The 15368-nt window shown below is 42.2% G+C and overlaps 1 protein-coding gene across 2 annotated transcripts in view; it reads left to right on the top strand.

Moving 5' to 3' along the window:
• LOC110534238 (beta,beta-carotene 9',10'-oxygenase) overlaps positions 1 to 15368 on the top strand; it is a 102807-nt gene that overhangs the window by 75232 nt on the left and 12207 nt on the right. For both annotated transcript variants that reach the window (XM_021618974.2, XM_021618973.2), the window contains one exon: positions 4964 to 5146. In XM_021618974.2, the coding sequence (XP_021474649.1) occupies positions 4964 to 5146 (183 nt within the window). The remainder of the gene's footprint in view (positions 1 to 4963; positions 5147 to 15368) is intronic.

Below are 15368 nucleotides of genomic sequence, written 5' to 3'. Positions count from 1 at the left end.
CTTATTCCAAGTACTATAGCTCCATAACATATATGACCTACAGACAAACAAACAAATATATACAGTGCCTTGCGAAAGTATTCTGCCCCCTTGAACTTTGCGACCTTTTGCCACATTTCAGGCTTCAAACATAAAGATATAAAACTGTATTTTTTTTTGAAGAATCAACAACAAGTGGGACACAATCATGAAGTGGAACGACATTTATTGGATATTTCAAACTTTTTTAACAAATCAAAAACTGAAAAATTGGGCATGCAAAATTATTCAGCCCCTTTACTTTCAGTGCAGCAAACTCTCTCCAGAAGTTCAGTGAGGATCTCTGAATGATCCAATGTTGACCTAAATGACTAATGATGATAAATACAATCCACCTGTGTGTAATCAAGTCTCCGTATAAATGCACCTGCACTGTGATAGTCTCAGAGGTCCGTTAAAAGCGCAGAAAGCATCATGTAGAACAAGGAACACACCAGGCAGGTCCGAGATACTGTTGTGAAGAAGTTTAAAGCCGGATTTGGATACAAAAAGATTTCCCAAGCTTTAAACATCCCAAGGAGCACTGTTTAAGCGATAATATTGAAATGGAAGGAGTATCAGACCATTGCAAATCTACCAAGACCTGGCCGTCCCTCTAAACTTTCAGCTCATACAAGGAGAAAACTGATCAGAGATGCAGCCAAGAGGCCCATGATCACTCTGGATGAACTGCAGAGATCTACAGCTGAGGTGGGAGACTCTGTCCATAGGACAACAATCAGTCGTATATTGCACAAATCTGGCCTTTATGGAAGAGTGGCAAGAAGAAAGCCATTTCTTAAAGATATCCATAAAAAGTGTTGTTTAAAGTTTGCCACAAGCCACCTGGGAGACACACCAAACATGTGGAAGAAGGTGCTCTGGTCAGATGAAACCAAAATTGAGCTTTTTGGCAACAATGCAAAACGTTATGTTTGGCGTAAAAGCAACACAGCTGAACACACCATCCCCACTGTCAAACATGGTGGTGGCAGCATCATGGTTTGGGCCTGCTTTTCTTCAGCAGGGACAGGGAAGATGGTTAAAATTGATGGGAAGATGGATGGAGCCAAATACAGGACCATTCTGGAAGAAAACCTGATGGAGTCTGCAAAAGACCTGAGACGGGGACGGAGATTTGTCTTCCAACAAGACAATGACCCAAAACATAAAGCAAAATCTACAATGGAATGGTTCAAAAATAAACATATCCAGGTGTTAGAATGGCCAAGTCAAAGTCCAGACCTGAATCCAATCGAGAATCTGTGGAAAGAACTGAAAACTGCTGTTCACAAATGCTCTCCATCCAACCTCACTGAGCTCGAGCTGTTTTGCAAGGAGGAATGGGAAAAAATGTCAGTCTCTCGATGTGCAAAACTGATAGAGACATACCCCAAGCGACTTACAGCTGTAATCGCAGCAAAAGGTGGCGCTACAAAGTATTAACTTAAGGGGGCTGAATAATTTTGCACGCCCAATTTTTCAGTTTTTGATTTATTAAAAAAGTTTGAAATATCCAATAAATGTCGTTCCACTTCATGATTGTGTCCCACTTGTTGTTGATTCTTCACAAAAAAATACAGTTTTATATCTTTATGTTTGAAGCCTGAAATGTGGCAAAAGGTCGCAAAGTTCAAGGGGGCCGAATACTTTCGCAAGGCACTGTACATATGAGATGAGTAATGTAGGGTATGTAAACATTATATTAGGTGGCATTGTTTAGAGTGGCTAGTGATACATTTTTTACATCAATTTTTCAATATTAAAGTGGCTGGAGTTGAGTCAGTATGTTGGAAGCAGCCACTCAATGTTAGTGGTGGCTGTTTAACAGTCTGATGGCCTTGAGATAGAAGCTGTTTTACAGTCTCTCGGTCCCTGCTTTGGTGCACCTATACTGACCTTGCCTTCTGGATAATAGCGGTGTGAACAGGCAGGGGCTCGGGTGGTTGTTGTCCTTGATGATCTTTATGGCCTTCCTGTGACATCGGGTAGTGTAGGTGTCCTGGAGGGCAGGTAGTTTGCACACGGTGATGCGTTGTGCAGACTTCACTACCCTCTGGAGAGCCTTAAGGTTGTGGGTGGAGCAGTTGCCGTATCAGCCGGTGATACAGCCCGAAAGGATGCTCTCGATTGTGCATCTGTAAAAGTTTGTGAGTGTTTTTGGTGACAAGCCACATTTCTTCAGCCTCCTGAGGTTGAAGAGGCGCTGCTGCGCCTTCTTCACAATGCTGTCTGTGTGGGTGGAACAATTCAGTTTGTCCGTGATGTGTACGTCGAGGAACTTAAAACTTACTACCCTCTCCACTACTGTCCTGTCGATGTGGATAGGGGGGTGCTCCCTCTGCTGTTTCCTGAAGTCCACGATCATCTCCTTTGTTTTGTTGACGTTGAGTGAGAGGTTATTTTCCTGACACCACACTCCGAGGGCCCTCACCTCCTCCCTGTAGGCCGTCTCGTCGATGTTGGTAATCAGACCTACCACTGTTGTGTCGTCTGCAAACTTGATGATTGAGTTGGAGGCGTGCATGGTCACGCAGTCGTGGATGAACAGGGAGTACATGAGAGGGCTCCGAACGCACCCTTGTAGGGCCCCAGTGTTGAGGATCAGCGGGGTGGAGATGTTGTTACCTACCCTCACCACCTGGGGGCGGCCCGTCAGGAAGTCCAGTACCCGGTTGCACAGGGCGGGATCGAGACCCAGGGTCTCGAGCTTGATGACGAGTTTGGAGTGTACTATGGTGTTAAATGCTGAGCTGTAGTCGATGAACAGCATTCTCACATAGGTATTCCTCTTGTCCAGATGGGTTAGGGCAGTTTGCAGTGTGGTTGCGTCATCTGTGGACCTATTAGGGCGGTAAGCAAATTGGAGTGAGTCTAGGGTGTCAGGTGATATGCTCCTTGACTAGTCTCAAAGCACTTCATGATGACGGAAGTGAGTGCTACGGGTCGTTTAACTCAGTTACCTTAGCTTTCATGGGAACAGGAACAATGATGGCCCTCTTGAAGCATCTGGGAACAGCAGACTGGGATAAGGTTTGATTGAATATGTCCGTAAACACACCAGCCAGCTCGTCTGCGCATGCTCTGAGGACGCGGCTGGGGATGCCGTCTGGGCCTGCAGCCTTGCGAGGGTTAACACGTTTAAATGTTTTACTTACAACTGCTGCAGTGAAGGAGAGTCCGCAGGTTTTGGTAGCGGGCCGTGTCAGTGGCACTGTATTGTCCTCAAAGCGAGCAAAGAAGTTGTTTAGTCTGTCTGGGAGCAAGACATCCTGGTCCGCGACGGGGCTGGTTTTCTTTTTGTAATCCGTGATTGACTGTAGAACATGCCACATACCTTGTGTCTGAGCCGTTGAATTGCGAATATACTGACGCTTAGCTTGTTTGATTGCCTTACGGAGGGAATAGCACACGTCAATTTAAACACCTAATTTTCTTTCAAATTATTAGTACATGTAAACAGCTTAATTGGCATTCCAGTGCAAACATTAGGAAACATTGTGCAAACATTAGGAACACCTGCTCTTTTCATGACAGACTGTCCAGGTGAATGCTATGATCCCTTATGGATGTCACCTGTTAAATCCACTTCAATCAGTGTGGATGAAGGGGAGGAGACAAATTAAAGAAGGGGTTTTAAAGCCTTGAGACATGGATTGTGTATGTGTGCCATTCAGAGAGTGAGTGGGCAAGACAAAATATTGTGCTTTTGAATAGGGTATGGTAGCAGGTGCCAAGCCTACTGGTTTATGTGTGTCAAGAACTGCAATGCTCTTGGGTTTTTCAAGCTCAACAGTTTCCCATTTGTATCTACATTGGTCCACCACCCAAAGGACATCCAGCCAACTTGCCACAAATTTGGGAAGTTTTCCATGCCCCAAAGAATTGAGGTGGTTGTGGTCAAAAGGGGGTCCAACTCAATATTAGGAAGGTGTTCCTAATGTTTGTAAATGCAGTTTATAATCCATAGATGGCAGTTCCCTTTCAAGTCAAGACTTGCAGCCATTGCTAGTGTACAGTCAAATTGCCAGGGTTAGAGTTTCCAAAACCCTTCTATGGATTATATGTCTATGGCCACAACACAACAAGCTGTTCCACAGATAGAAGGAGCAATAGGGAAAAAATGGTGGTTGCGCATTGCACATCAAAGACTGCATTAATGATAAGCATTAAAATAAAGACGAAACATCTAAAAGCTTATCACACCATAGCTTGCTGAATTTTCAAAAATACGGCACTGACTCACCCATGGATTAATTGTCTCAATGAAGAGTCCTGCGTTCGACTAGCCATGTGTGACATGCATGCACAGTTACACGCCTGCTAGAGTTAGTGGCAGGCGGGCGAGCAATATCCACTGTCGTAACGCGGATGAAGCCTGACCTGGAATGTGAAGCTAACTGAAGTGGTCTAGCTTTACAAAAGCCTCAGTAGATCTAGCTTGCTCGTAGTACACAACTCTGGCGACTGAGACACACACGGTTTAAACCCCCTGTTCTCCTTTAAGACCCCTTGTTCAAAGTCACTGAGTGCACTCAAAAAAATCTATATTAAACTGATTATGGCAGCCGGCAGATAATACAATAGTAATGTAAACACCTTACTCTGCTTATCTTAATCAGTGTAAGGTCAAAGTCAAAGTAAGTGTACACTGATTAAAACATCTGGTTTTCTGAGCAATCTTTCAAATTATTTGGACATGTAAACACCTTAATGGGCGTTCCAGTGATGTATTTTGATCTGATAATTTACTCAAGTGTTTCCTTTATTACCATTACAGTACATGTACACTTCTGTGGGAACTGTAAATAGCCACTCAATCACTGATGAAGATGCTTGTGTTGAAAAGTGTCAGCATTCTTTAAATCATTGAAGGGGATTAAAGTGTCCAGCTTTTACCTTTAATCAGCTCTTGTTCAGCTTCGTCTCTTTGCGTCCTGGTCAGGTGGTGTGCCAGTTTGAGGATCTCCATGGAGAGGACCTTTATGAGTACGGAGGCCTGGAGTTCCCCCAGATCAACTACAGCAAGTTCAACACGCGGCCCTATCGCTACTTCTACGGCTGTGGCTTTAGGCACCTGGTGGGAGACTCACTCCTCAAGATTGACCTGGAGGGAAAGAAAGTCAAGGTGAGTTTTGTAACAAATGTAATGCTACTCTGTCACAGCGAGAGTTTATTTTGGACAAATTCAGGTATGTTTATCCCCAATTTTGTTCTGTTCACTTCTGTTTAAGAAAGTTTTTCAACAGCATTGGCGGAATGAATACACCTCTGATCACCGGCAAACGCAGTTCAGTTTCATAGCAGCCACTTTGTATACATTATGCGCCCTCCTCCTTTCACCTCTTCCCTTCACTTTTGGAGTTCAATGCACAACTCATCAGCTATAAATGACCAGGCAAAAAAAAAATCCAAGCCAAACTCCTACGTACAGCCTACATCGTTGTTACCATATTAGCTAAAGTAACGTCATAGTCAGCATAGCTAATAGAACTAACGAGTTAGTAAACCCACTACAATCATGCTGTAACGTTAGTGTACAATAAGTAAGCAGTTACACTGCCGGGCCCCGGTGACAATAATTAGGAAAATGAAAAGCTTACCTTAACTTGGAATAGTTTGTGTTGTGTTGGATAATCATAGCCAGCTAGCTCACATAGTATCCCTCTGTTTGAGCAGGGTGTTTCAGTAAAACAGCTAATTTTCTTTCAAATAATTAGTACATGTAAACAGCTTAATTGGCGTTCAGGTGGTGTATTTGATCTGCATATCTGCCCGCGCCAGTAGCGCAAGCCTCCTACTTATGTATATGTCCAAACTTTATATGTCCGAACTCAGAATAAAATATGCTTTGCAAAAATAGCATAGTCGCTGTGACAGAAAGTTTATTTTGATTGGTGATTTTCTGCATTTAAGTCCCATCAGGTGGCCTGTTTTCAGAAGTGAGCATGTAAACAGGGCTATTATGGAAATTGTTCTTCTTGCAAAGCATGTAAACATTTTCAACAAACTATTATACTAATCTGACTATCCAAAATAATAATATTATTATGTGCATGTAACTGTACTCACTGAGTGACCAAACATTAGGAACACCTGCTCTTTTCATGACAGACTGTCCAGGTGAATGCTATGATCCCTTATTGATGTTACCTGTTGAATCCAGTTCAATCAGTGTGGATGAAGGGGAGGAGACAAATTAAAGAAGGATTTTTAAGCCTTGAGACATGGATTGTGTTTGTGTGCCATTCAGAGAGTGAATGGGCAAGACAACATATTGTGCTTTTGAACAGGGTATGGTAGCAGGTGCCAAGCGTACTGGTTTGTGTCTGTCAAGAACTGCAATGCTGCTGGGTTTTGTCAGAGTAGTACAGTAAGTAAGCTGCCGGGCCACGGTGACAATAAATTTGTCAAACGAAAAGCTTAACTTGACTTGGAATAGTTTGTGTTGGATAATCATAGCCAGCTAGCAAACATAGCATCCCTCTGTTTGAGCAGGGTGTTTCAGTAAGCAAAACTAGCTAGCTGCATTTGCTAGCTAAGTGAAACTGAAAACAAATACTCTATTTCTTTGCTTCTTCATTTAGGAAGAAATTATTTTCTTAAACAGTTTCTTTCTCTCAGTTTGAGTCAACTACTCACCACATTTGATGCACTGCAGTGCTAGCTAGCTGTAGCTTATGCTTTTGGTACTAGATTAATTCTCTGATCCTTTGATTGGGTGGACAACATGTCAGTTCATGCTGCAAGAGCTCTGATAGGCTGGAGGACGTCTTCCGGAAGTTGTCATAATTACTGTAAGTCTATGGAAGGGGGTGAGAACCATGAGCCTCCCAGGTTTTGTATTGAATGTACCCAGAGGAGGAAAGAAGCTGTCTGTCCTCCGGCTACACCATGGTGCTATCCTACAGTGCTGTTGTGGCTACTGTAGTCCTTCATCGCAAAATAGTGTGATTGTATTTAGTATAGTTTTATCTAAAAAACATGTTTTACATGTTTTACAATTTTGATTTTTTATGAAATATACTGAGGATGGTCCTCCCGTTCCTCCTCTAAGGAGCCTCCACTGCATTGAAGCTGGGTCGGAATATCTTCCTGCCCATCTTGTAGACTGGTGTTGGGAGGACCACTGGCAGAAGTCTTAAAGCGATGTCACCTTGTGTATCTGGAGAGAAGAATGTTAAGTGAATGACTTGATTGTTTCAGTCAAAACATTAATTGGCATCTGAGGCTCCAGCACGGTCATTTCAAACTATACCTGCACTTTAAAGAGAAGATCTTGGGCTTGCTTCTCTCAGTTTTGTCCTTGAAGACCATGATCCAGTTATCAGTGAGTTTCCCCAAGCAGTCCGGGTTTGAAATGTAAAAGTCCTGAACAATCTGTAGTAAAGCAGACAAACAATTAAATATTTAACAATAAAAAACATAATTTGACAAAAACAATAGACAATAGACTTAGCATTTACCAACATTAATGACATCACACTTGCTCAGATCCACATGTTCCCACCGTATCCACACACAATCATTTTCCAATTTTTTTTAGAGACTGCCCCATGACTTCAAATTGTGTTATGTTGTACCAGACAAACAAGTACTTTTACTTTGCAGTTAGTCAATGGTTTTGCTAACACCTAACTCTTGAAGTCCTTCTGACTTACAGTGCCTTCGGAAAGTATTAAGATCTCTTGACTTTTTCCACATTTTGTTATGTTACAGCCTTATTCTAAAATTGATTAAATCGTTTTTTTCCCCCTCAATCTACACACAATACCCCATAATGACATAGCAAAAACTGATTTTTAGAAATGTTTGCAAAAGTATAACAAATTAAAAACTGATAATTTACATAAGTCTTCAGACCCTTTACTCAGTACTTTGTTGAAGCACCTTTGGCAGCGATTACAGCATCGAGTCTTCTTGGGTATGACACTACAAGCTTGGCACACTTGTATTTGGGGAGTTTCTCCCATTCTTTTCAGCAGATCCTCTCAAGCTCTGTCAGGTTGGATGGGGAGCACAGCTATTGTCAGGTCTCCAGAGATGTTCGATCGGGTTCAAGTCCAGCCACTGGCTGGGCCACTCAAGGACTCTTAGAGACTTGTCTCGAAGCCACTCCTGCATTGTATTGGCTGTGTGCTTAGGGTTGTTGTCCTGTTGGAAGGTGAACCTTAGCCCCAGTCTGAGGTCCTGAGTGCTCTGGAACAGGTTTTCATAAGGGATCTCTCTGTACTTTGCTCTGTTCATCTTTCCCTCAATCCTTACTAGTTTCCCAGTCCCTGCCATTGAAAAACATCCCCACAAAATGATTCTGCCACCACCATGCTTCACGGTAGGGATGGTGCCAGGTTTGCTCCAGACGTGACGCTTGGCATTCAGGCCAAGGAGTTCAATCTTGGTTTAATCAGATCAGAGAATCTTGTTTTTCCATGGTCTGCAAGTCCGTTAGGTGCCTTTGGGCAAACTCCAAGCAGGCTGTCATGTGCCTTTTACTGAGACGTGGCTTCCGTCTGGCAACTAACATACAGGCCTGATTGGTGGAGTGCTGCAGAGATGGTTGTCCTTCTGGAAGGCTCTCCCATCCCCACAGATGAACTCGGGAGCTCTTTCAGAGTGACCATCGGGTTCTTGGTCACCTCCTTGACCAAGGCCCTTCTCCCCCAATTGCTCAGTTTGACTGGGCAGCCAGCTCTAGGAAGAATCTTGGTCATTCTAAAATTCTTCCATTGAAGAATGATGGAGGAAACTGTGTTCTTTGAGACTTTAAATGCTGCAGACATTTTATGGTACCCTTCTGCAGTTCTGTGCCTCAACACAATCCTGTCTCGGAGCTCTACGGACAATTCCTTCGACCTCATGGTTTGGGTATTGCTCTGACATTGTTGAATTTATTATGGATTTATTATGGATAAATGAATAAACAATATCCCCATTTTAAATAGAATTGTATCTAGGTAAACTTATACTCTGTATGTTTAATAGACAATATGAGTTCATAAGAAGAAATTGTGTGACAGGAGAAAGGAGTAATAAAATGTTAAAGAACACCATTCCAATTGGGCAGGAACAAATGGGTTGTGGACTGTGTAAACACATAAGGTCGTTAGCCTATGGTTGACCCAACCTGAAACTTAGCTCTGGGGTTTTTAGATTAGGCAGTGAGTGCATTCCTAGGGTTTCTGTTAATTACAACTGTCAGTTCAGTGGTGATCGATAATGTAGAGGGATCAAAAGTTATCTGGGAGTGTGTTAGTAAGTTAGAATGAACTTTTCACCTTACTTTGTCCTGTCGAGAGGAGGGGGTTCGGTTAAGGCAGTGAAATGACGTCATGATCTGTTTATAAACTCATGGATGTGTTTAAGTGATAGCGCGCTCCGAGAATAAATTCTATTACCTATTATTTAAAGACTGGTCTGCGTCTATTTTATGCAAACAAGAAATCTTACAAATTCTCATAAAATAGATGAAGGGCTTTCAATTGATGAAAGCACATCGGCATAATTAAATTATACTAACAGACATGCACTGTCAACTCAGGGACCTTATATAGACAGGTGTGTGCCTTTCCAAATCATATCAAATCAATTGAATTTACCAGGTGGATTTACAGGTGGACTCCAATCAAGTTGTAGAAATCACACTGTCTGTGTGGGTGGACCATTTCAGTTTATCCAGCATGTGTACACCACGAAACTTAACTTTCTACCTTCTCTACTGCTGTCCCATCGGTGTTGATAGGGGGGCTGCTTCCTCTGCTGTTTCCTGAAGTCCACGATCATCTCCTTTGTTTTGTTGATGTTGAGATTGAGGTTATTTTCCTCACACCACACTCCAAGGGCCCTCACCTCCTCCCTGTAGACCGTCTCGTCGTTGTTGGTAATCAAGCCACCACTGTAGTGTCGTCTGCAAACTTGATGATTGAGTTGGAAGTGTGCATGGCCACGCAGTCATAGGTGAACAATTCAGGAGAGGGCTGAGAACGCACCCTTGTGGGGGCCCCAGTGTTGAGGATCAGCGGGGTGGAGATGTTGTTTCCTACCCTCACCGCCTGGGGGCGTCCCGTCAGAAAGTCCAGGACCCAGTTGCACAGGGCAGGGTCGAGACCCGGGGTTTCGAGCTTAATGACAAATCTGGAGGGTACTATGGGGTTAAATGCGGAGCTGTTTCAATAACCGCATCATCATTTGCTGTAACTTTTTCTACAAACAACTGCTGTTTTTCACCACTACCCCAACAAGTTAGACAAAAAGTTAGAGGGAATAAAATCTTCCCCTACTTCTCTGCTTTTCAAATCCGATTAGGAATAACGTTTACCAATCAGTAGATAGAGCTGTTTAAGTAACCCATCAACTGCTCTCTTTCTAGCTGCAGTTAGTCATGTCAGAAGCTCGGATATTAATTATTTACCAACAACAGCTGCAAATTCTAATACAACTACATAATGTTTTGAAGTTGACTTTCCTTGCTTTGTCTAACAACACTATCATGTAAGTTCTGTGGGTCAGTGTGCAGTATTTATTTAGTATTTAAGCATAAATGTACTGTATGTTAGCAAACATCTGGCCCACATCTGGCCTGATTCAAGTATTCCAGATCGAAAACTGCTGGCCCGGGTCTGGCTGCTGGATCAGGCCTGAGTCAGGTAGTAATATTTCTTAAATGTAGGTAGTAATATTGCAGCTATCAACTGAACCATGAGCAACAAAAGACATGACATTTTCTAATTTTAAACTTTTATTTAAATAGATTTAATTGATTTTGTGTCTGTGTCATCCCTCAACAGTGGAATGGATGTATCCAAATAAGTGTCATTAGAAAACAGATTAAACAAATACAAATGCTGCAACTTTGATATTCTTCAGTGCATCCGGAAAGTATTCAGACCTCTTGACTTTTTACACATTTTGTTACGTTACAGCCTTATTCTATAATGTATTTTTAAAAATGTTTTCTTCATTTACCTACATTTTGCAAATTTAGATTAAAAAAACTAACAGATGCCTTAGGTATTCAGACCCTTTGCTATGAGGCTCGAAATTAAGCTCGGGTGCATCCTTTTTCCATTGATCATCATTGAGATGTTTGTAAAACTTGATTGAAGTCTTCCTGTGGTAAAATCAAATGATTGGACATTATTTAGAAAGGCACAAACCTGTCTCTATAAGGTCCCACAGTTGACAGTGCAAGTCAGAGCAAAACCAAGCCACGAGGTCGAAGGAATTGTCCTTAGAGTTCCCGAGACAGGATTGTGTCGAGGCACAGATTTTTGGAAAGGGTACCACAAAATGTCTGCAGAATTGAAGGTCCCCAAGAACCCAGCCGTCTCCCCAAGTACACAGTTTGAAACCACCAATACTCTTCCTAGAGCTGGCCGCCCGGCCAAACTGAGCAATTGGGGGAGAAGAGCCTCGGTCAGGGAGGTGACCAAAATCAGATGGTCACTCTGACAAAGCTCCTCTATGGAGATGGGAGAGCCTTCCAGAAGGACAATCAATTCTGCAGCACTCCACCAATCAGGTCTTTATGGTAAAGTGGCCAGACGGAAGCCACTCCTCAGTAAAAGGCACATGACAGCCTGCTTGGAGTTTGCCAAAAGGCACCGAAAGACTGTCAAACCATCAAAAACTAGATTCTATGGTCTGATTGAACTCTTTGGCCTGAATACCAAGCGTTACGTCTGGAGGAAACCTGGAACCATCCCTACGGTGAAGCATGGTGGTGGCAGCATCATGGTGTGGGAATATTTTTCAGCGGCAGGGACTGGGAGACTAGTCAGGATCAAGGCAAAGATTAACGGAGCAAAGTACACGAAAACCTGCTCCAGAGCGCTCAGGACCTCAGACCGGGGCAAAGGTTCACCTTCCAACAGGACAATGACCCTAAGCACACAGCCAAGACAGGAGTGGCTTCGGAACAAGTCTCTGAATGTCATTGAGTGGCCCAGCTAGTGCCCAGACTTGAACATGATCAAACAGCTACAGAGAGACCTGACACTACCCATCCAACCTGATAGAGTTTGAGAGGATCTGCATTCATGAATGGTTGAAATTCCCCAAATTCAGGTGTGCTATGCTTGTAATGTTATACTCAAGGCTGTAATTGCTGCCAAAGAACTGCAACAAAGTACTGAGTAAAGGGTCTGAATAGTTGCGTAAATGTGATATATAAAACAACTGAAATATAAACATTTGCAAAAATTCCCAAAAAACGGTTATTGCTTTGTCATTATTGGATATTGTCTGTTGATTGATGATAAAAATTAAAAGGGTATACATTTTAGAATAAGGCTGTAATGTAACAAAATGTGGAAGAAGTCAAGGTGTCTGAATACTTTCCGAATGCACTGTATCTGCAGAGTTGACTTGTCTGTATCAGCCACAGATGGCTAGCTAGCAAGCAAGGGATAAGAACATTGCCAGGCTGCATAGCAATCAAACAAATAAAATGAACAATAAGTCCACTTCTCTAGCAACTTAACTGATAGAACTAACAACCATGTGAGAGTGGAAGGATGAAATGGTATCAATTTGTTTCTCTTGACAGCACCTTTTGAATAACAGAAAAAAATACCAAAATAAGTTGTTGCAACAATCATTCAGATTTTGACACCACACAAAAAGCATAGGAATCACAATCCAGACCTCAAATGGGAAGCACATCAACATGTCACAATAACCAGAGGTTTTCAATTTCAGCATGGAGTCAAACAGATCAAAATAGATAAATATGTGCCTGTTGTAGCACCACCATGTGGTCAATCTAAATCTGCTTGCATATGTTGAGTCTTGACAGGGTTAAGAACATGTTTACCACACAAATGTCTGTCTGATTTATATGTATTTATGTGCCAGACCATGCCCACATTAATGTTTATTGGTCAGTTGTTTGACATACTAGTCTGGAAAATGTTGCATTGAAAGACATTTATCCATAGATGCCGTATATCAGGGTTTAATCCAGATCGGCCCTGTGGCTCCGGAGGAGATGTCATTTAAGTGTTTTTCAGGAATTCAAATTGGCAGAAAATACATCATGGCATTCTTTGTGGGTCCTTGAGGCAAATTTCCTTGTGCGAAGAGGGAACTATGCACAGAATTTCACTATTCTAGGTCAGGCATGGGCATCACTGGGCCGCAAAGGCCTGGGATCAATTTCCCTGGGAATATAACTATTTTCTGTGATCTTTTGTCAGGCTATGTCATACAATTATTATTCCTAATTCTATGGCCAGGCCACTGTCTCTCTCACACCAGACTCTCATCTCGTGCCACTGCCCAGTATTCATGGATACAGATCTCAGAAAATAAACATGTAGTCCATGCTATTCAGCATCATTTGGATGTCCCTACCCCATTGTTAAAATAGTTAAGGTTAGGTAAGGGATTTGGTTATGTGTAAGAGTTAAGGTTAGGGTTATCGTTTAGGGTAGGGATGTCCCAAGGATCCGTGTTAGCACTGACCATTAACATATAGGAGTTATGGATGCAAGGACTTATAGTTTGAACCATGTTTTGAGTCTATACAGTGTTTTCAGTTAAACAGGCCTATATTTGGTTCTGATGGGGAAGAACAGTTAAACTAAGCTCGGCAAGAATGTATAACTTATTTTCTTCAAGAATCAATGGCCTAGTGAAAGTCTACACACCCTTAAACAGTTTTCACATTTGAGATTGACTCCTTTACTGTCCGGCCACACCAGCTCAGGTTCAGGGTGCCAGCCTTCAGATTCACATTTTGAGAATTTGGCGCACAGTGGTGGAAGGAGACAGTCCATCAGAGAGGCTGAGGTTGGAGAGACAGAATCTGCTCGTAGAGGGGAAAACAAGAAGACATACAATACCGGTCAGTTTTTAGAACAGCTACTCATTCAAGGGTTTTTCTTTTTTTTTTACTATTTTCTACATTGTAAATAAATTCATTTATATTTGAGATTTGTCAAATAGACACCCTTTAACTTGATGACAGCTTTGCACACTCTTGGCATTATCTCAACCAGCTTCATGAGGAATGCATTTTAATTAACAGGTGTGCCTTCTTAAAAGTTAATTTGTGGAATTTCTTTCCTTCTTAATGGGTTTGAGCCAATCAGTTGTTTTGACAGGGTAGGGAGAGTATATAGAAGATAGCCCTATTTGGTAAAAGACCAAGTCCATATTATTGCAAGAACAGCTCAAATAAGGAAAGATAAACGAAAGTCCATCATTACTTTAAGACATGAAGGTCAGTCAATATGGAACATTTCAAGAACTATGAAAGTTTCTTCAAGTTTAGTCACAAAAACCATCAAGCGCTATGATGAAACTGGCTCACATGAGGACCGCCACAGGAATGGAAGACATAGTAGACACATAGTCACATAGTTCAGCTGTTCAGACGAGACTGTGTGAATCAGGCCTTCATGGTCGAATTGCTGCAAAGAAACCACTACCAAAGGACAACAATAATAAGAGACTTGCTTGGGCCAAGAAACATGAGCAATAGACATTATACCGGTGGAAATTTGTCCGTTGTTCTGGAGTCCAAATTTGAGATTTTTGGTTCCAACCGCCATGCCTTTGTGAGATGCAGTATGCGTGAACGGATGATCTCTGCATGTGTATTTCACACTGTAAAGCATGCGATACGCCATCCCATCTGGTTTGTGCTTAGTGGGACGATAATTTGTTTTTCAACTGGACAATGACCTAACACGCCTCCAGGCTGTGTAAGGGCTATTTTACCAAGAAGGAGAGTGATGGAGTGCTGCTTCAGATGACCTGGCCTCTACAATCCCCCGATCTCAACCAAATTCAGATGGTTTGGAATGAGTCGGACCGCAGAGTGAAGGAAAAGCAGCCAACAAGTGCTCAGAATATGTGGGAACTCCTTCAAGACGGTTGGAAAAGCATTCCAGGTGAAACTGGTTGAGAGAATGCCAAGAGTGTGCAAAGCTGTCCTCAATGCAAAGGATGGCTGTTTGAAGAATCTCAAATATAAAACATATTTTGATTTGTTTAACACTTTTTGGGTTACTACATGATTCCATATGTGTTATTTCATAGTTTTGAAACCTTCACAATTATTTTACAATGTAGAAAACATAAAGAAAAACCCTTGACTGAGTAGGTGTTCTAAAACTTTTGACAGTTAGTGTATATTGTAGAGCACATCAGTTTACATTGGGTTTAAGTGAAGACTGTGGTTACTGGAAACTAATCATTCAACCTGGGGGTGGCAGGTAGCCTAGTGGTTAGAGTGTTAGACTTGTAACCGAAAGGTTGCAAGATTGAATCACCGAGCTGAAAAGGAGAAAATCTGTCATTCTGCCCCTGAACAAGGCAGTTAACCCACCATTTCTAGGCTGTCATTG

This window comes from Oncorhynchus mykiss, chromosome 10 (assembly GCF_013265735.2).
Source record: "Oncorhynchus mykiss isolate Arlee chromosome 10, USDA_OmykA_1.1, whole genome shotgun sequence".
In the NCBI taxonomy this organism is placed as follows: Eukaryota; Metazoa; Chordata; class Actinopteri; order Salmoniformes; family Salmonidae; genus Oncorhynchus; species Oncorhynchus mykiss.
The sequence above is the reverse complement of the archived record's forward strand: the minus strand, read 5'-3'. Positions and strand labels throughout refer to the sequence as shown.